The sequence below is a fragment of the Cryptomeria japonica genome, chromosome 7, assembly GCF_030272615.1.
Source record: "Cryptomeria japonica chromosome 7, Sugi_1.0, whole genome shotgun sequence".
Taxonomy (NCBI): domain Eukaryota; kingdom Viridiplantae; phylum Streptophyta; class Pinopsida; order Cupressales; family Cupressaceae; genus Cryptomeria; species Cryptomeria japonica.
In genome coordinates this window covers 340,653,195-340,668,036 of record NC_081411.1, presented here as the reverse complement: position 1 = coordinate 340,668,036, position 14,842 = coordinate 340,653,195, and the positions used below count along the sequence as shown (strand labels likewise).

At 36.5% G+C, this 14,842-nt stretch overlaps 1 protein-coding gene across 4 annotated transcripts in view; it reads right to left on the bottom strand.

Moving 5' to 3' along the window:
• Positions 1–202: 202 nt before the first annotated feature.
• Positions 203–14,842, bottom strand: part of LOC131039089 (transcriptional corepressor SEUSS) — a 67,856-nt gene continuing 53,216 nt past the window's right edge. For all 4 annotated transcript variants that reach the window (XM_057971736.2, XM_057971739.2, XM_057971738.2 and 1 more), the window contains exons 11-13: positions 14,570–14,663; positions 1,471–1,540; positions 203–1,285 (exon numbers count right to left, since the gene is read on the bottom strand). In XM_057971736.2, coding sequence (XP_057827719.2) covers positions 621–1,285; positions 1,471–1,540; positions 14,570–14,663 — 829 coding nt within the window. In that variant the 3' untranslated portion in view covers positions 203–620. The remainder of the gene's footprint in view (positions 1,286–1,470; positions 1,541–14,569; positions 14,664–14,842) is intronic.

The window sequence follows — 14,842 nt, the reverse complement described above, 5'->3', positions numbered from 1 at the left end:
CTGATCAGAGTTCTAATTAGAGAGTGATATTTATAGCACTACATGAATGTCAAAAAACCCAGTGTGGTACACAAAGGCTGCCCCAATCACACGGCAAGCTTGGAGACAGAACTGTTACCAATGTATTTGGGGCCACAAAATTTACTTAGTCCATTTAGTTCGGAAGATTGAGTGTGTTTGGCAAGGAAATTTTGCAAACAAATATAAAAAGGAGTACTATTAATTTATTAGTAATTGGTAAAGACGTTCCAGAGCAATGTATGTTACAGAAGAAATTTTTAAATATTAACCATTTACCCTCAGACGGATAAAATGCCTTCCTTTCCCAAAGAACACAAACATATAAAATGAATTATTTTGTAGAACAAATCATTGGAACCTTTTCTTCATAACACCACCTTTATGGACTAGATCACGTCATAGTCCTAAACAAACCGCAGGTCCCCATATATTGAAATTATACGATTGAGAAAAAAAAAGGTCAAATCATGAAGCACTTACAGCGAAAGCTACCAACTAATTGTTAATGCTTGCACCCTTAAACAATAAATAAAGTCCTCACAATTAAGTATAATATACAAGGACCCACAAACAAGTGGGAAAATATTAACCTTATTCCTTTATGCATTTGACCTCATATCACTCATCTCACTTTGAGGAGTGCCTGGCAAACTTTGTTGCCCTGTCCGATTCAAGGATCTCGACTGAGATATTACTTGATTTGGAGGCTGAAAATTAATCTGTTTTGCAATTCCTTGATCATACATTTGCTGGCTCATGTGGTTTAGATTTGGAGACTGGCAACCTAATATTTGGGATTGAATTTGACCAGGGGCTGAAGACTGTAAATGGCTCAAATGCTGTGCTTGCAAAGATGGTTGTGCCTGTGTCGTGTATTGCGACAGAATTTGGTTGTTTGTGTGCGACTGCCCCTGACTACCAGTATCTACATGCGAACCAGATGGAGGTTGCATTTGATTAGCTGCTTGTGTTTGTAGCAAGCTTGGATTTCGTGCCTCGAGCTGATTTCTTAGTTGTGCATGCAATTGATTCACGGCTGAAGGTGGCTTTGACAATGAAGGGTCATTCCCTTGAAGAACAGAAGATGATGCTTGGTTTAAAGAGATCCCTTGGCCCGATGGCAAAGACAATCTTGGCGACATTGCATATGGAGAATTAGAATTTCCTTGACCTTGACTTAGTTGATTCATTACATGATTAACAGACTGTTGAAGAAAACCTTCTGACTGGAGCTTCCTCCTTGTTGGAAATCTGCTCAAGCTTTCTGCATATGTTCATTTCAAATCAGAATAAGAATCATGGTATAAAAGATGTGTTATAGGAATCAAACATGCAGTCCAGTTGACAGGTTACCAAATGACTATAACCGTTTGCTATATTGCTCAGGTCAAATATAAATCTATAACGTGACAATAGCTTCTTGAACCTTCGGTTTCTGTTATTGCTTACCAATTGGCCCATGGTGGGTCTTGTTCTCATAAGAGATCAAATCTTTCATGCTATTAACCACTTCTGCTATCTGTCACCATCAACAACAATAACTAATAATCAATATAGTGTAAATATGACACTAAAAATCAGAGTATAATATGGTAATGAAAATACTTTTGACATTAAATTGAATTACATGGAATACCAAAACGGATGAAATTTTCTTCAAGTAATGATGTGAAACTCAGTCCTAATGAGCATTTAACAGACTGCCCAGCAGCCACTATAGTAGATAAAAATTGTAATTTGTCTTACTAATTTAGAATTATGTCTAAATAACCAAAAGGGACTAAATCCAAAAGAGTGAATGCAGGAAACAGAAAATAACTATCATTATTTTTCCTAAAAATAAAACAAATAGTCAGCTCCTAAATACCCACCAACAAAGAGCAGAAATAGAGATAGCAACTTAACTTATATTCAACACTGGAAAAGGAATATCAAGCTGTAAGCTGAAAATTCAAATAGTATCTTGGGAGCAAAGCAGCCGGAAATTCCTGTGTGCCTCCCTAGGCACCAGTATCTCCATATCCGAAATGGATATGTATCCGATGCAGCCCGGATACACGTCGATATTATACCCACGCATGCCCAAAAAACCTTGATTTCCAACCATGCCAAATACTATATGATTTGACTTTTTCAAATTTGACATAAATCTTCTTAAATTTAATTTAAAAAACTTCATTCATACAATTTCAAAAAAAAAAATTGGTATAAACAAAACCTACACCAAATTAAGCAAGACAAATGAAATGTTTTCCTATTTCAGCAACCCAGTTTTTTGGGTTATCTTCCATAGCAACTCTACTATTTTTGCATATTGTAAATTGTTAAATCAACTTATAATTGTTTATGTAGCAATTATGTGGCTATATTGCTTTTGAAGTAATGAAAATCTACTCTAATAACTTAGAAAATTGTGTTAATATATGTGTATGTGTTTTGTATGAATGTCGTATCCAGCCGTATCCATATTCGGGGTTTAAAAGAATGGCTGTATCCGTATCTGATACCGTATCCATATTTGTATCCGTATCCGTATCCATGCAACTTTGCTTGACAGTCATAGAGACCAACAATCCCCATTGCCCAACTATAACATTGCATGCAATAAGCCATGAGCGTCATTCTTGGCTCCTAAATAAGAAACCAAGTCCCACTCCAGACCAGCACTAGGAGATTTTATTAATTATGAGCTAGCAAATACTCGTCATATATATGATAACAAAGTCCTGCAAGTAGAACTCCAAAGAGGCAAAACAATCTTTAATCAACTGACGAATCAAATAATGTAAAAAATGAAGATCTAGCACAAAATAATAGCCCACTAGGAGAACAAAGATATAAGGTAAAATATTTCATACTCAATGGAGAGTGGATACTTAATAATATAAATAATTATGCAAATTATTTGGCTATGCCCATAAAATAAGTGCTGATTTTGGATGATCTTATGTTGGCAAGAGGTTTTGTTTCCTTATGCGTGATGGTGAAGACAAAAACATCTTACGAAAGACATTTTTGCACTGGAAAGAGTGCCCAATCACAGAACAGGAAAGTGATTCTTCATAATTAAAGTATCCTTATAATGATTTCAAGCTTCTTAACCAAACATTGATCACTAAAAAAGTGAATGGGCTCCTTCATAATTTATTTCATTTCAGAGATAACAATGAACTACCATGTCCTCAATAACTTTTGAGGACAACACAATGTTTATGATAATGGTGATTGAAGCTTAGCCGGTAATGAGGCACTACCAGTACTCTTTAAAGTGCAAAGGATGTCATCCCTATGGAGATGCGCATAAAAGAGCCACATTCTGACACTGCTCTCATATTTCCTTTCCATCCCACCATGTGTGTTTCTTCTCCAACATTCATGTCACTTCAGTACAAATATTGCATTGTCATTAGCATTACCTAGTAACCATCCAAATCAGCCTATCTCACCACTTATGTCTGTTATAGTGATTGAGAAGGCAGACATCACTAAAACCAGACTTCCACTAATTAGATACAGGGCAGTTACATGTTTTTACCAAGGACTCGGGAGTGCTTCATCTTCAAGAGCTATATCCACTATTAATATGAAGTATGTACCATGTTTGTATAGAATCTTAAACTTTTAATATGCACATGAAGATGGTGGTGTCAAACAGTAGTGTCTACTCCTAGCGTATCCCCTCCTCTCATTCTCTTTCTTTCTCCAGCCAAGGTAGGTAGATCACCATCCACGCATAAGGCAAGGTTCCCTTCACAAACCAAAATACAAAAGCAAAACTGCATTACCAATCTTATCTGCACCCTCCACCTGTGGTGACAGGCTAGCCACAGATTTTAGAAAATGTTCCAGGAAGGAGTAACTAGCTCCTCCTTAAGATTGCCAAGCAATGCCTTTCTTGGATTTGGGGCCAAGAAATGTGTGAAGACTATGAGCAGATTATTTCAAACTCCGTGAGTAGTTAATTTCAGACTTCATGAGCAGCAAGAGATCGAACAGGGGCAGACCTGATATAATCAGCTTCAGGCATACAGATATTATTTGATGTGAAATAATAATTCTTGTGGATGTCAACTAGGATTTGTGATTTCAGGGCAAAAACTAGGGCATTTAATAAAAAGGGACAATACAATCAGATTTGGTCCTAGCTGTACCATGTTCAAGAAAGTTCAAAGAAAATCAAAGTTAATAATTCGCAAGCTGTTATATATCAGCTTACTTAGAGGGAACATGTCCAGTTAAATATCTGCAAACTTAGAAAAGGGAAGAAATCAAAAAAGGAGATGGCAGCTTTGGAAAACATATTTAATGCTATGAGTTCTAATGAGGGTATTTTTGACTATAGAGTGTCTCACAAGAAAATAGAGCTGTACTGTGTTGCCACAGTCGAGAGGTGAGAGACCAATAAGAAGTAACATAAAACAGCCTTTCACAGAAATTAACTGAAGGCTAAGAGCTGAAAGATGGATGTGGCAAAGTTGAAGGCTAAGGAATAAGAATTACAGCAATCTTCAGTAAGGATTGAAAACTTAAGTAAAAATCAGGCCAACCAGCCTTGAACAGGTTCAATATCAAGATAAGGCCGAAAAACAACTTACAAATTAGATGATTCAAGCTGCTATAAAAGGCTAGGAGGGTCTGCAAGACAGAACATTATCAATAGAAGGGTACCATTTTGAAAGTTGCTACGAAAGTGGTTAATAAAGGGAAGATTAAACAATTGTTCATACTTGATATAATTTTTGCAGACAACAATCATCTACAGATATTCCTATGTATAGATGTAATAGTTATATGAGTCTGCAGACGTAGGGTTGTACAGGGTACAGGTGCACAGGCACAAGAATGCCAGGTAGGGATATGCAGGTGCATACCCCCAAAATTTGGGCACATGATAAACTTCGGTACACTGTTACATTAAAGGTTTTAAATAAACTTGAAACATTAAATGTTCATGAAGATTAGCAGAACTAAAACCAAGTTTTTTTGTTTTCTTTTTAAATTTTTCCCTTCTAAGATCTATTTTTTTATATATCCATTGCAGTTACCTAAAGACTTGTACTCTAACCCCTGTTTATCCATCTCCTGTCTCAGAGACGCATACGAGGACATCTGCAGACAACAGGGGACTTGACCTGACATCTCTAGACCTCTCCCAGAAGATCTCATCAAATCCATGAAATCTCCTATAGGGATCTGTTGCATGTAGTGGTTTTGTTCTGCATTCAAAAGAGAATGTGTGGCATTCTTAACTCTGCACTTTCCAACTTCCTGGCATCATTTCATCTTCTGTCTGGGCTTCTAAAAAAGCATAAACAGGCATTGTCTATGTAAATTAGCATATAAAAAAAGAAGCGTCCAAGTGATTTTTTGTTGTATTTTCTGTCCTTCATTGAGCAATTATGACTGTAAGTAAAACTGTAACAGAACAGATATAAAATCTTGGCGAATACTTTGTTTGTTTGTTTTTTGGAAAAGAAATTATTTTTTATTGGCGAATATTTCCTTTTCTTAAAGAAAAATATTAATTTTACTGGCGAAATGGTTTGCATCAAATTTTTTTGGTATGAAATATTGGCAAATCTTGGAAAATAATAAGCGTATGCATTCATAACTATGGCAAATTCTTTTGTTTAAAAAATAAATTCTTATAGGAAAGTAAAGGGCTGAAAGTGGAAATCATTAATGAGTTTAAGGGGTAGACTCTACAATATTTAGTTACTACCATTAATTTAAAATAATCTAATAGCCCTCTTTGTATTTTGTGAAATAAAATGTACCTATAATTTGTAAATCTCATGGGACCCAAATATGCTTATAGACCATTGATTTCCATTGAAGTTAGCAATTCAAAAAAAATTTCAACCCCCATGAGCATTACAAATTGTAGGTACATTTTACCTCATGGAATACAATGACAACCATTACATTATATTTTAAACCAATGGCGGAAACTAAAGACCCATTATATAACCCCAAAATAACTAATAATTATGATATATTATTGGCGGAATTAATTTAGAATCTGGCAATCCAATTATATGTCAAATATTGTGGTGAATTCGACTTTAAAAAACAATAAAATAAATTCTCTGACGATTTAAATAAGACAAATAAAATTTTGTAAAAATGTGGCAATTAATGTCACCTTAAAACTTGAACTATTAGCCAAATTTTGATTCCCAAATTTCAAAAAATAGCCAATTGGCTAATATTAGCCACTAAAAAAATCACTGGAGAAAATGTAAGACCTTGTGATTATTAGAATAATATTTGCATATCTTATTATTAATGGTCAATAATGTATTTTAAGTGTAATCTTAGTTAGATTAGATTCTTTCTAATTTCGTTCTGAGTGAACGATTGTTTCTTTACGAAACACCATCTTTGTAATTGCTATATGTGCACCTTCATTCGTTGAATAAAATAATGCAATTACCACTGTTATATTGTATTGGTGCAGGAATAAAAACAAAATTATAATCCTAAAATTTCCAAAGCGAATTTTAGTGAAAAGTTTTTACAAAGTTTTTGTGAAGATTTTTTCGAGCCTACTAAAAGAATTTGCCGAAGGTTTTTGGTGTAAGATCGTGGAGTTTTTTGCGCTCGCGTTTCTGAAAACCACAATTTTTTAGTTCGTATTTCTTTTGTGCATGCTTTCTCTGCTCGCATCGTCATTCTCCTCCTCTGGTTCGTTTCTGCTCGTACGACAGGGTGTCATTTTGACTGCTCCCGCAACAGATTCTATCTTCTCTGGTTTTCTCACAATGGGTTTAAAGTTTGTGTGGCGACGTAATTTCACATATTTTATCACTACGACAGATTTATCTGAGCCTCAACTGGTGTCTTCCACCTGCAATCTGCATCAGGAGCTTGCTTCTTCCCGCAAGACTTTTGTGCATCACGTGAACATTTTTTTTTTTGCATGGCCTCACTACTTTGTTCACGTTTTCTCTATGGATGAGTTTTGAGTGTTGGTCAACTAGGGTTTCATAAACCTATTCTTCTTTTTTTTTGGCAGGAGTTCTAAAAATTCTGTGATTTTCTTGCACACTAGGGGTTTGCAAAGAATTTGGGGTACTCAATAAAATTTTTGCAACCCTTCTTTTATCAAAATCAATTTTTGCAGTTATAGGCAGTGGATTTTGTGCCTCGAGGTTTGTGTCAGTTTGTGAATTAATTTTACCAGCCCATCAAATCTTGGGTGCACCTTGTTTTTCGTGTCTCGAAAAGGGTAAAGGATGGCCTTCATAAGTTCAACAGCCGCAGCTACAACAACTGAAAGCGGAAGGCAGTCATAAGTTCAACAGCCGCAACTACAACACCTAAAAGCAACGGATAATGACATTTTTTAGTATCGATGCCTTCACCGGATTGTTCTAGGCAAGTCTACACGTCCTATATTAGAATATTGTAATGTTTCTTTAATGGTCATCTTAGTCATTTTAGTCATCTTTAGTTAGTTTCTATTTTCAGCTTCAGTCTATGATTGTTTCTTTTAGAAACATTCTCTTGTAAATTCTTTATATAGAGCTCTCGCTCTATTATTTAATAACATCAAATATTTTAACATGTTATCAGAGCAAGCCAATAGGATTTCATAAAATTTGGCAATTTTTTTGAGAAAAAAATTCATAACCTCTTCTTATCTGGAATTTTTTCCAGAACTTTGTTTTTCGATTTTTTATAAATCATTGGAGGCTTTGTTGAAATCTCTGTAGAATTTTGTGGGCTCTTTTGGAGCTATAATTCGAAATTTTTGTAGTTTCATTGACCTGTGTTCGTGGGCAGTTTGGGTGCTGCGTTTGAAGATCGTTAACCAACGATTTCTGGTTTTTGTTTGCGACTGTGGTGTTTCAGATCTACAACCCGCATTTGTATTCTGCATCCTACGACCTAGGATTCCAAATCCTTTGTACCTACAATCTAGGGCTTAGGCCTTGTTCGATGTCTTCATCTCCCTGCAACAATGCGACTAGGGCACACAATCTGCCTCTTTGTTTGATCGCTTGGAGATGTTCTGATGGGTTTTAATAATTTTTTCCCTTAAAAAATTCTGGGAGAGTTTTAATAATTTTTTCCCTTAAAAAATTCTAGGAGGGTTTTAGTAATTTTATCCTAAACAAATTATTCTTTTTGGTTTATAATTTTTTACCTTAAAAAGCATTCTGTAAGGTATATAATTTTCTCCTCAAAAATTGTTGTTAAGGGTTTTGCCTAATTTGCCTCAAAAAACGTGTTAGGTTTTCCCTAATTTTATCCTCAAAAATCATGAGTACAGGTGTTCTTGTCTTAGGATTTTTACCATTTTTTCCAAAAAAAAAAAAAGCTTTGTAAACTGCAGTTTCTGGGTTTGGCGATTTTTTCCTCAAAAATCGTGGCTTCTTGCAATCTGCTTTTGGGCGTCAATGCCCATTTGCAAAAGTTTGTGGACGATTTGTGTTATCCAAAAGTTCTACAGAATCTGGGAGGGCTGGTGGCAAGCTCATCTCAATGACAGGGTTAGTGGCAAGCTCATCTCAATGACAGGTTAGTGGCAAGCCCATGTCACAGAACGTTCTGAGAAGGGGGCAGCATTCTTTGTTTTTCTTTGGGTAGTTAGAACGATGACCATTAAGGGAGGGTATTAGAATATTGTAATGTTTCTTTAATAGTCATCTTACTCATTTTAGTCATCTTCAGTTAGTTTCTATTTTCAGCTTCAGTCTACGAATGTTTATTTTAGAAACATCGTCTCTTGTAAATTCTTTATATAGAGCTCTCACTCTATTGTTTAACAACATCAAATATTTTAACATCCTACAACGATGGGTTTAGATCGGGACAAATTTGATGAGCGGAATCGAGAAGCTGTGATGCTTATTAAATTGTCGATCACAGCTTCTCGATTCCTTCAAATATGAGATATAAAAGGGAGAAGAGAACCTCATTTGAGAGGAGGATAAATTGAGAATCAGAAGTGGAGATCTGATTTAAATAAGTGCAGATCACGAAAGGTTGTGTCTCTGGCCAAAGGGCACACATGATAAAGAGGTGTGACTTTTCCTTCACATTGAGAGATACAAGGAAAGGGATCAAAGCATCAGGGGGCAGCACCATCAATCAAATCAGATCAGAACTGTTGCTAGGTTACAGGCAGTAACATCCTTGTTCTTGGCGGTATGCATGAGGATGTACTTAATATGTGACACCTGATAATGTTTTTATGCAGAATTTAATGGTAATATTAATATAGACTGCAATATGTATGGCAGTCATACTACATATAGAGAGAGAGAGAGAGAAGAACGTAGAGACTATTGCCAGTAATAGGAAACAATCAGCAATCACCGTTGAAGGTCAGCCATCTATTATTATCGATTGGTAAGTCAACATATCCCTTGTATTACATACGTCATGATTATAGAGGGTTTCCTATCAGTCTTTGATGATATTGAATTACATTAGAGACTGCACAAAAAATATTATGGAAAGCCAGAAAATCTGTATTGTCAGTTTATATCAAAGTCACTGCTGTACCGAAAATTCATTAACTCTTACAGTAGGCATTATACAATCAGCATAAAGTAATTCATTAGAAACTGTGTTTGTTAAGACCATCATGTGTGAAAAGGATGGGAGAGTATTCCAGTGGTGACGAGAGGATCACATGTGGTCATAAGAACCCATGGAGTCAAGGAACCAGTTACTCCTCCCACGCCAATCTCACCAAGATGGAGATGTGTGTAAGGGTATAAAAACTTGAAAGGGCAGCAATACAAGCCGCCAAGTATAGGAATGAGGTTAGAAGCAAACATTCCTTGGGCTTGGTAGACGACGGACCCAAGCAATCATTGCATGCCCCATATACTCTCCCCCTCTCTATGTTTGTAGGTGTGTGTCTTTCCTTGTTGGTGCGGGTTATCTTAATTGAGTCTCCACTCTCCAAATATAAGGTAAGCTTCAAGCCCTATCTCTGATTTATGAAATTATGAATTTATGAATAATTAATTGAGCATTATGATAAGTATCTGATTCAGAATTGCTATTATTAAGTTTAGATAGGAATTGTCTCCTAATTAAGAAAATCGATTTGAGTTACTAAACAAGCCTATATCTAGTAGGGGACATTACACCTTTATGGCTAAAAGACCAGCAGATCATGTTAAGTCCTCTGCTTGGTACATTGATTCACGTGCTTCTCGAGGATTGGTTCACAGAATGCATGCCTTTCACTGATCCAATGATCTTTGGAGGAGGGGAAGAGTATACAGTTGTCGGCAAGGGCAATGTGCATTCAGTCTAGTCAGAGGAATTTAATTTTCCTCAACGTATACTATGTTCCAAGCATGGAGCTCAACCTTCTCTCTGTCAGTTAGATTATGAGACACTTTCCTAGGCTAGATGTTGTATTCAGTTCACACAAAAACAGTATTGTTGATTGGGAGACTCACACTACACTTGTTGTGGGTATTGAGGATCATGGTCTTTATAGATTGTTGACACTAGTGATTCTCAAGAGCATGCCATGGCAGCCAAAAGTTCTTCCATCAACAATCTTTGGCATCAGATTATGGGCATCTAAACATTCACCATCTCTCTCAACTAGTTCGAGAGGGTCTAGTTGTTGACTTACATAAGATTCAAACTCAAAATGATGGAGTTTGTGGAGCTTGTTAGGCTAGAAAGTAGCATCGGACTCCATTTTCAAATGGTGATACAGGGCAAGCTGCCAAGGTAGTACAATTGGTTCATGTTGATATTTGTGGACCAATGAACACTCCTCCAGGTGTTGGGTCCAAGTATTTTTTGTCATTTGTTGATGATTCTAGTCGCAAAATGTGGGTGTATTTTCTTAAACAAAAATCAAAGGTGTTTAGCATGTTTTAGAACTTTAAGGGCTCAGTAAAAAAAGAATCCAATCATCAAATAAGTATTCTTAGGTCAGACAATGGGGGTAAATTTTGTTCTTCTGATTTCTCCAACTTTTGTGCACAACATGACATCAAACGTCAACTTACTACACCATACACCCCTCGGCAGAACAGTGTTGTTGAGCGGCGCAACCGCACAATCACCAAAATCGCCCAGTCTATGTTGGAACATAGAAATGTTCCAAATAAATTTTGGGTAGAAGCAATCTACACTGCTATCTATCTTCTAAACAGGTCTCCCACACTGGTCATGAAGAAGAAGACCCTAGAGGAAGCCTGGTTTGGCAAGAAGCCCAAAATCAATCACCTGAAAGTCTTTGGCTCTACAGGATATGTTTGGATTCTAGATGCTAAGCACACAAAACTAGATTCCAAGAGCCAAAAACTCATGTTCACAAGATACAATGAAAACCACAAAACATATCGACTCATTGATGTAGACACTGATCATCTTATATTCAGTCAGCATGTTATCTTTGATGAAGAACAAGGGCCTGTTCAACTCTATTCTCTTGTTTTGAGCCCTGAGGATCAACTTTTGAAGGCTAAGGATTTGGGTGTTTGTCTTCCCTTGGGTCCACCTGATGGAAGGGATTCAACAAACTCTTAACTTTGAAGTTGTGGAGTCTCCTAGACATGTTATTGCACCACCATATTTCCTCAGGAAAATGTTGATCTACATCCTAATGAACTTGTTCTAGCCATCCCAAGTCCAGTTGCTCCTCCTAAATCAGATGTTGGTACTTCTAATCTCCGGCCTAAATGGTGGGCCAAGACTATAGGTGATCTTCATGATGATGAGCTCATTTAGTGTAGATTGTCTAGAAACAAGAGCAAGCAGTAGAATACAGTAAATTTTGCTCTTATGGCCACCATTCACAGTTTTTATGAGCCTCAAACATATACAGAGGCTAAAGGTATACCTGTGTTGGAACAGGCTATGGAAGCTAAACACCATAGTCCTCTGAAGTACAACATTGGGGTCCTATTTGATCTTCCACCAAGGAAGAAGCCTAGTGGTTGCAAATGGGTGTATAAGGTCAAGTATAAGGCTAATGGAACCCTTGATAAGTACAAGGCTCAGCTAGTTGCTAGAGGGTTCTCACAGAAAGAGGGCATTGACTTTGAGGAGACTTTTGCTCCCACCACCATAATGAGTACCATTCGGCTTGTCCTCGCCTTTTCAACCCAATTTGGATGGAAAGTCCATCAAATGGATGTCAAGAGTGCAATCCTCAATGGTGGGTCTCTTGGTTTCAAAGTTGTCGGTAAAGAACACCAGGTATGCAAACTAGTGAAAGCACTCTATGGCCTGAAATAGGCTCCTAATAAGTACCTCGGTGATCAAGGCTTTGAAAAGAGTCCTTCCGATTCCAATATGTATGTCAAAACCACTAGTGGTGATATTCTTCTACTTGTCATCTATGTTGATGATTTAATTATTACTGGTAGTTCTGCACTTTTGATCAAGCAAATCAAACAAAGTTTGTGCCAGTTCTTTGACATGACAAACTTGGGACTTCTACATTACTGGTAAGGTGTTGAAGATTGGCAGACAGATGGCAATATCTTTATCTCTCAGTTGAAGTATGCCAAGAGTTTTCTCAATAAGTTTCGAATGCACAATTGCAAACCTACATCTAAACCTATGAAGAAAAAGTTGAAGTTTTCAACCAAATCGGATTCATCTATGTTGAATGAATCAGCGTTCAAACAACTAGTGGGCAGCCTTATCTACCTCACCGCCACTAGACTTGACCTCAATTATGTTGCGAGCTACATCTCTCACTTCATGACAGCCCCTAAAGTTAAACGCTAGGTTGCAACGAAGCGTGTGCTGAGATATGTGAAGGGCACTTCTGACTTTAGCATTTTGTATGGCAGAAGCAAAGATCTTAGACTAATTGGTATCACATACTCAGATTAGGCAAATCCTGCTGATGACAGGAAGTCTACATCTGAGTATGTCTTCAGTTTGGACATTTGTGTGGTCGCATGGACCAGCAAGAAACAACAAGAGATATCTCTTTCCTCGCTCGAAGCAGAATATCAGGGAACTATTAAAGAAGCTTGTGAGGCAATTTGGCAAGTCCTTCAGCCCTGTTCTGTGACAATCAAGGGGTGCTCAAACTTGCCAAAAATCCAATCTTCCATGAGTGGACCAAGCATATTGAGCTTCATTGTCATTTCATCCACAAGCTTGTAAAAGATGGATTGATATAGTTGCAGTATGTTCCAACTGAGGATCAGACTGTAGACATGCTCACCAAGTCTCCAAGATCATTTAAGTTTGTAAAATTTAGGGGGCAACTTGGTGTAGTTGATAGATTGACCATTAATGGAGGGCATTAGAAAAATATTCGCATATCTTATTATTAATGGTCAATAATGTATTTTTAGTGTAATCTTAGATTAGATTATTTCTAATTTCGTCGTCAACGAATGATTGTTTCTTTACGAAACATCGTCTTTGTAATTACTATATGTGCATCTTCATTCGTTGAATAAAATAACGCATTACCATTGTAACAGTGATTTATCTCTGGGGAAGAACACAATATTTTCTTTACTTCTTGTATGCCAAGAGCCCCAATATTGTAATTGGAATGGAAATAATGGATGAAAAGGTCATTGTTCCTCGCTCATGCTGGAGATCTCTTCTGTAATTTGGATTCTCCAGGGTAAATCATTGTGTCTTCCATTCTTGTGTTGCTACTTTGAGTTCCCCCTCGTTCAATTTCTTAGCGGTATGCTGCAATACTTTAATTCTTTTTATTAAATCTGTAATTCGGAAACTATAGTATGGAGTCTCCAGCCTAGTTTACAGATCACTCCAAGTGATGATATTGGCATGTTTATTGGGGCAGGTGTGAATCCACATAGCAAGTGAAGTTGTGCTTTGGGTGGGCCCCAATTTCAATCAGATACATGCACCCCAACAAACCTTGGTACTTTCTGAGTTCATCTATTTAAAAAAAAAAATCGTCCAAGACTACAGTTGTAATAAGTAAAGCCTAAAACAAATCTGCAAATCGTATACATTATAGAGAATATGTTTGATTTTGTATTATTTTGTACAAATTTTTCATGTGTTCATGCAATGAATGTCTAATTTTCCAAGTGCTTATACGATGAATATCTAAATTTGGGAAATTATAGCATATATCAAAGTCCGATGGGCAAGATGAAGTGTAAATCTGAAGATGGTATGAGCAAGCTTCAAAGTGTAAATCTAAAAAATAATTAGGTGCATTTATTCGATGCCCAGTAGTGGGAAACATTTATCAGATGTGAGAAACAGTAGTGAGAAATAGGGCAATTTTCCTTAATGATTTCATCCATTACACATAATACTGAACTTAATTGTCCGACGTGCTAGAGTAATTTGAATCCAAGTCAAGCCCAAAAATTCCAGATTGCTTGGTTTCATATATTTCAAGTATATAAAGGATTGTCATGGTTACTAATTTAAAAAAATGAGATTGAAAGCGCAATAAATCAACTTTATAAGAAAATAGGATTCACAAAATATTGCCAGTATTGAAAAGCTATAACTTATAGTTTTACATGTACCCCCCACTATTTGCATTACAGGTCCCTCAGACCCATAAAACTCAAAGGAGGTATATTTAACAAACCTGCAAGCATCTGACATAACGTTTTGAGAAACCAAGATCATTCACATTAGGAGCCTCCAACTTTGCTTTCAATTGTTTAGCACAAAGAGTGAACCTGTCGAAAGAATAAACACAACCATTTCAAGCTAATATATAAAAAGATCATGGAACTTAATATATCATGCAAATGTGACCCACTTCTAAAACAATTAGGCAAGACAACAGAAAAATTTTGACAATTAACATGAAGCATCAAGTCAGTCAGAATGTTACCTTGCAAGATGAAATATTAAA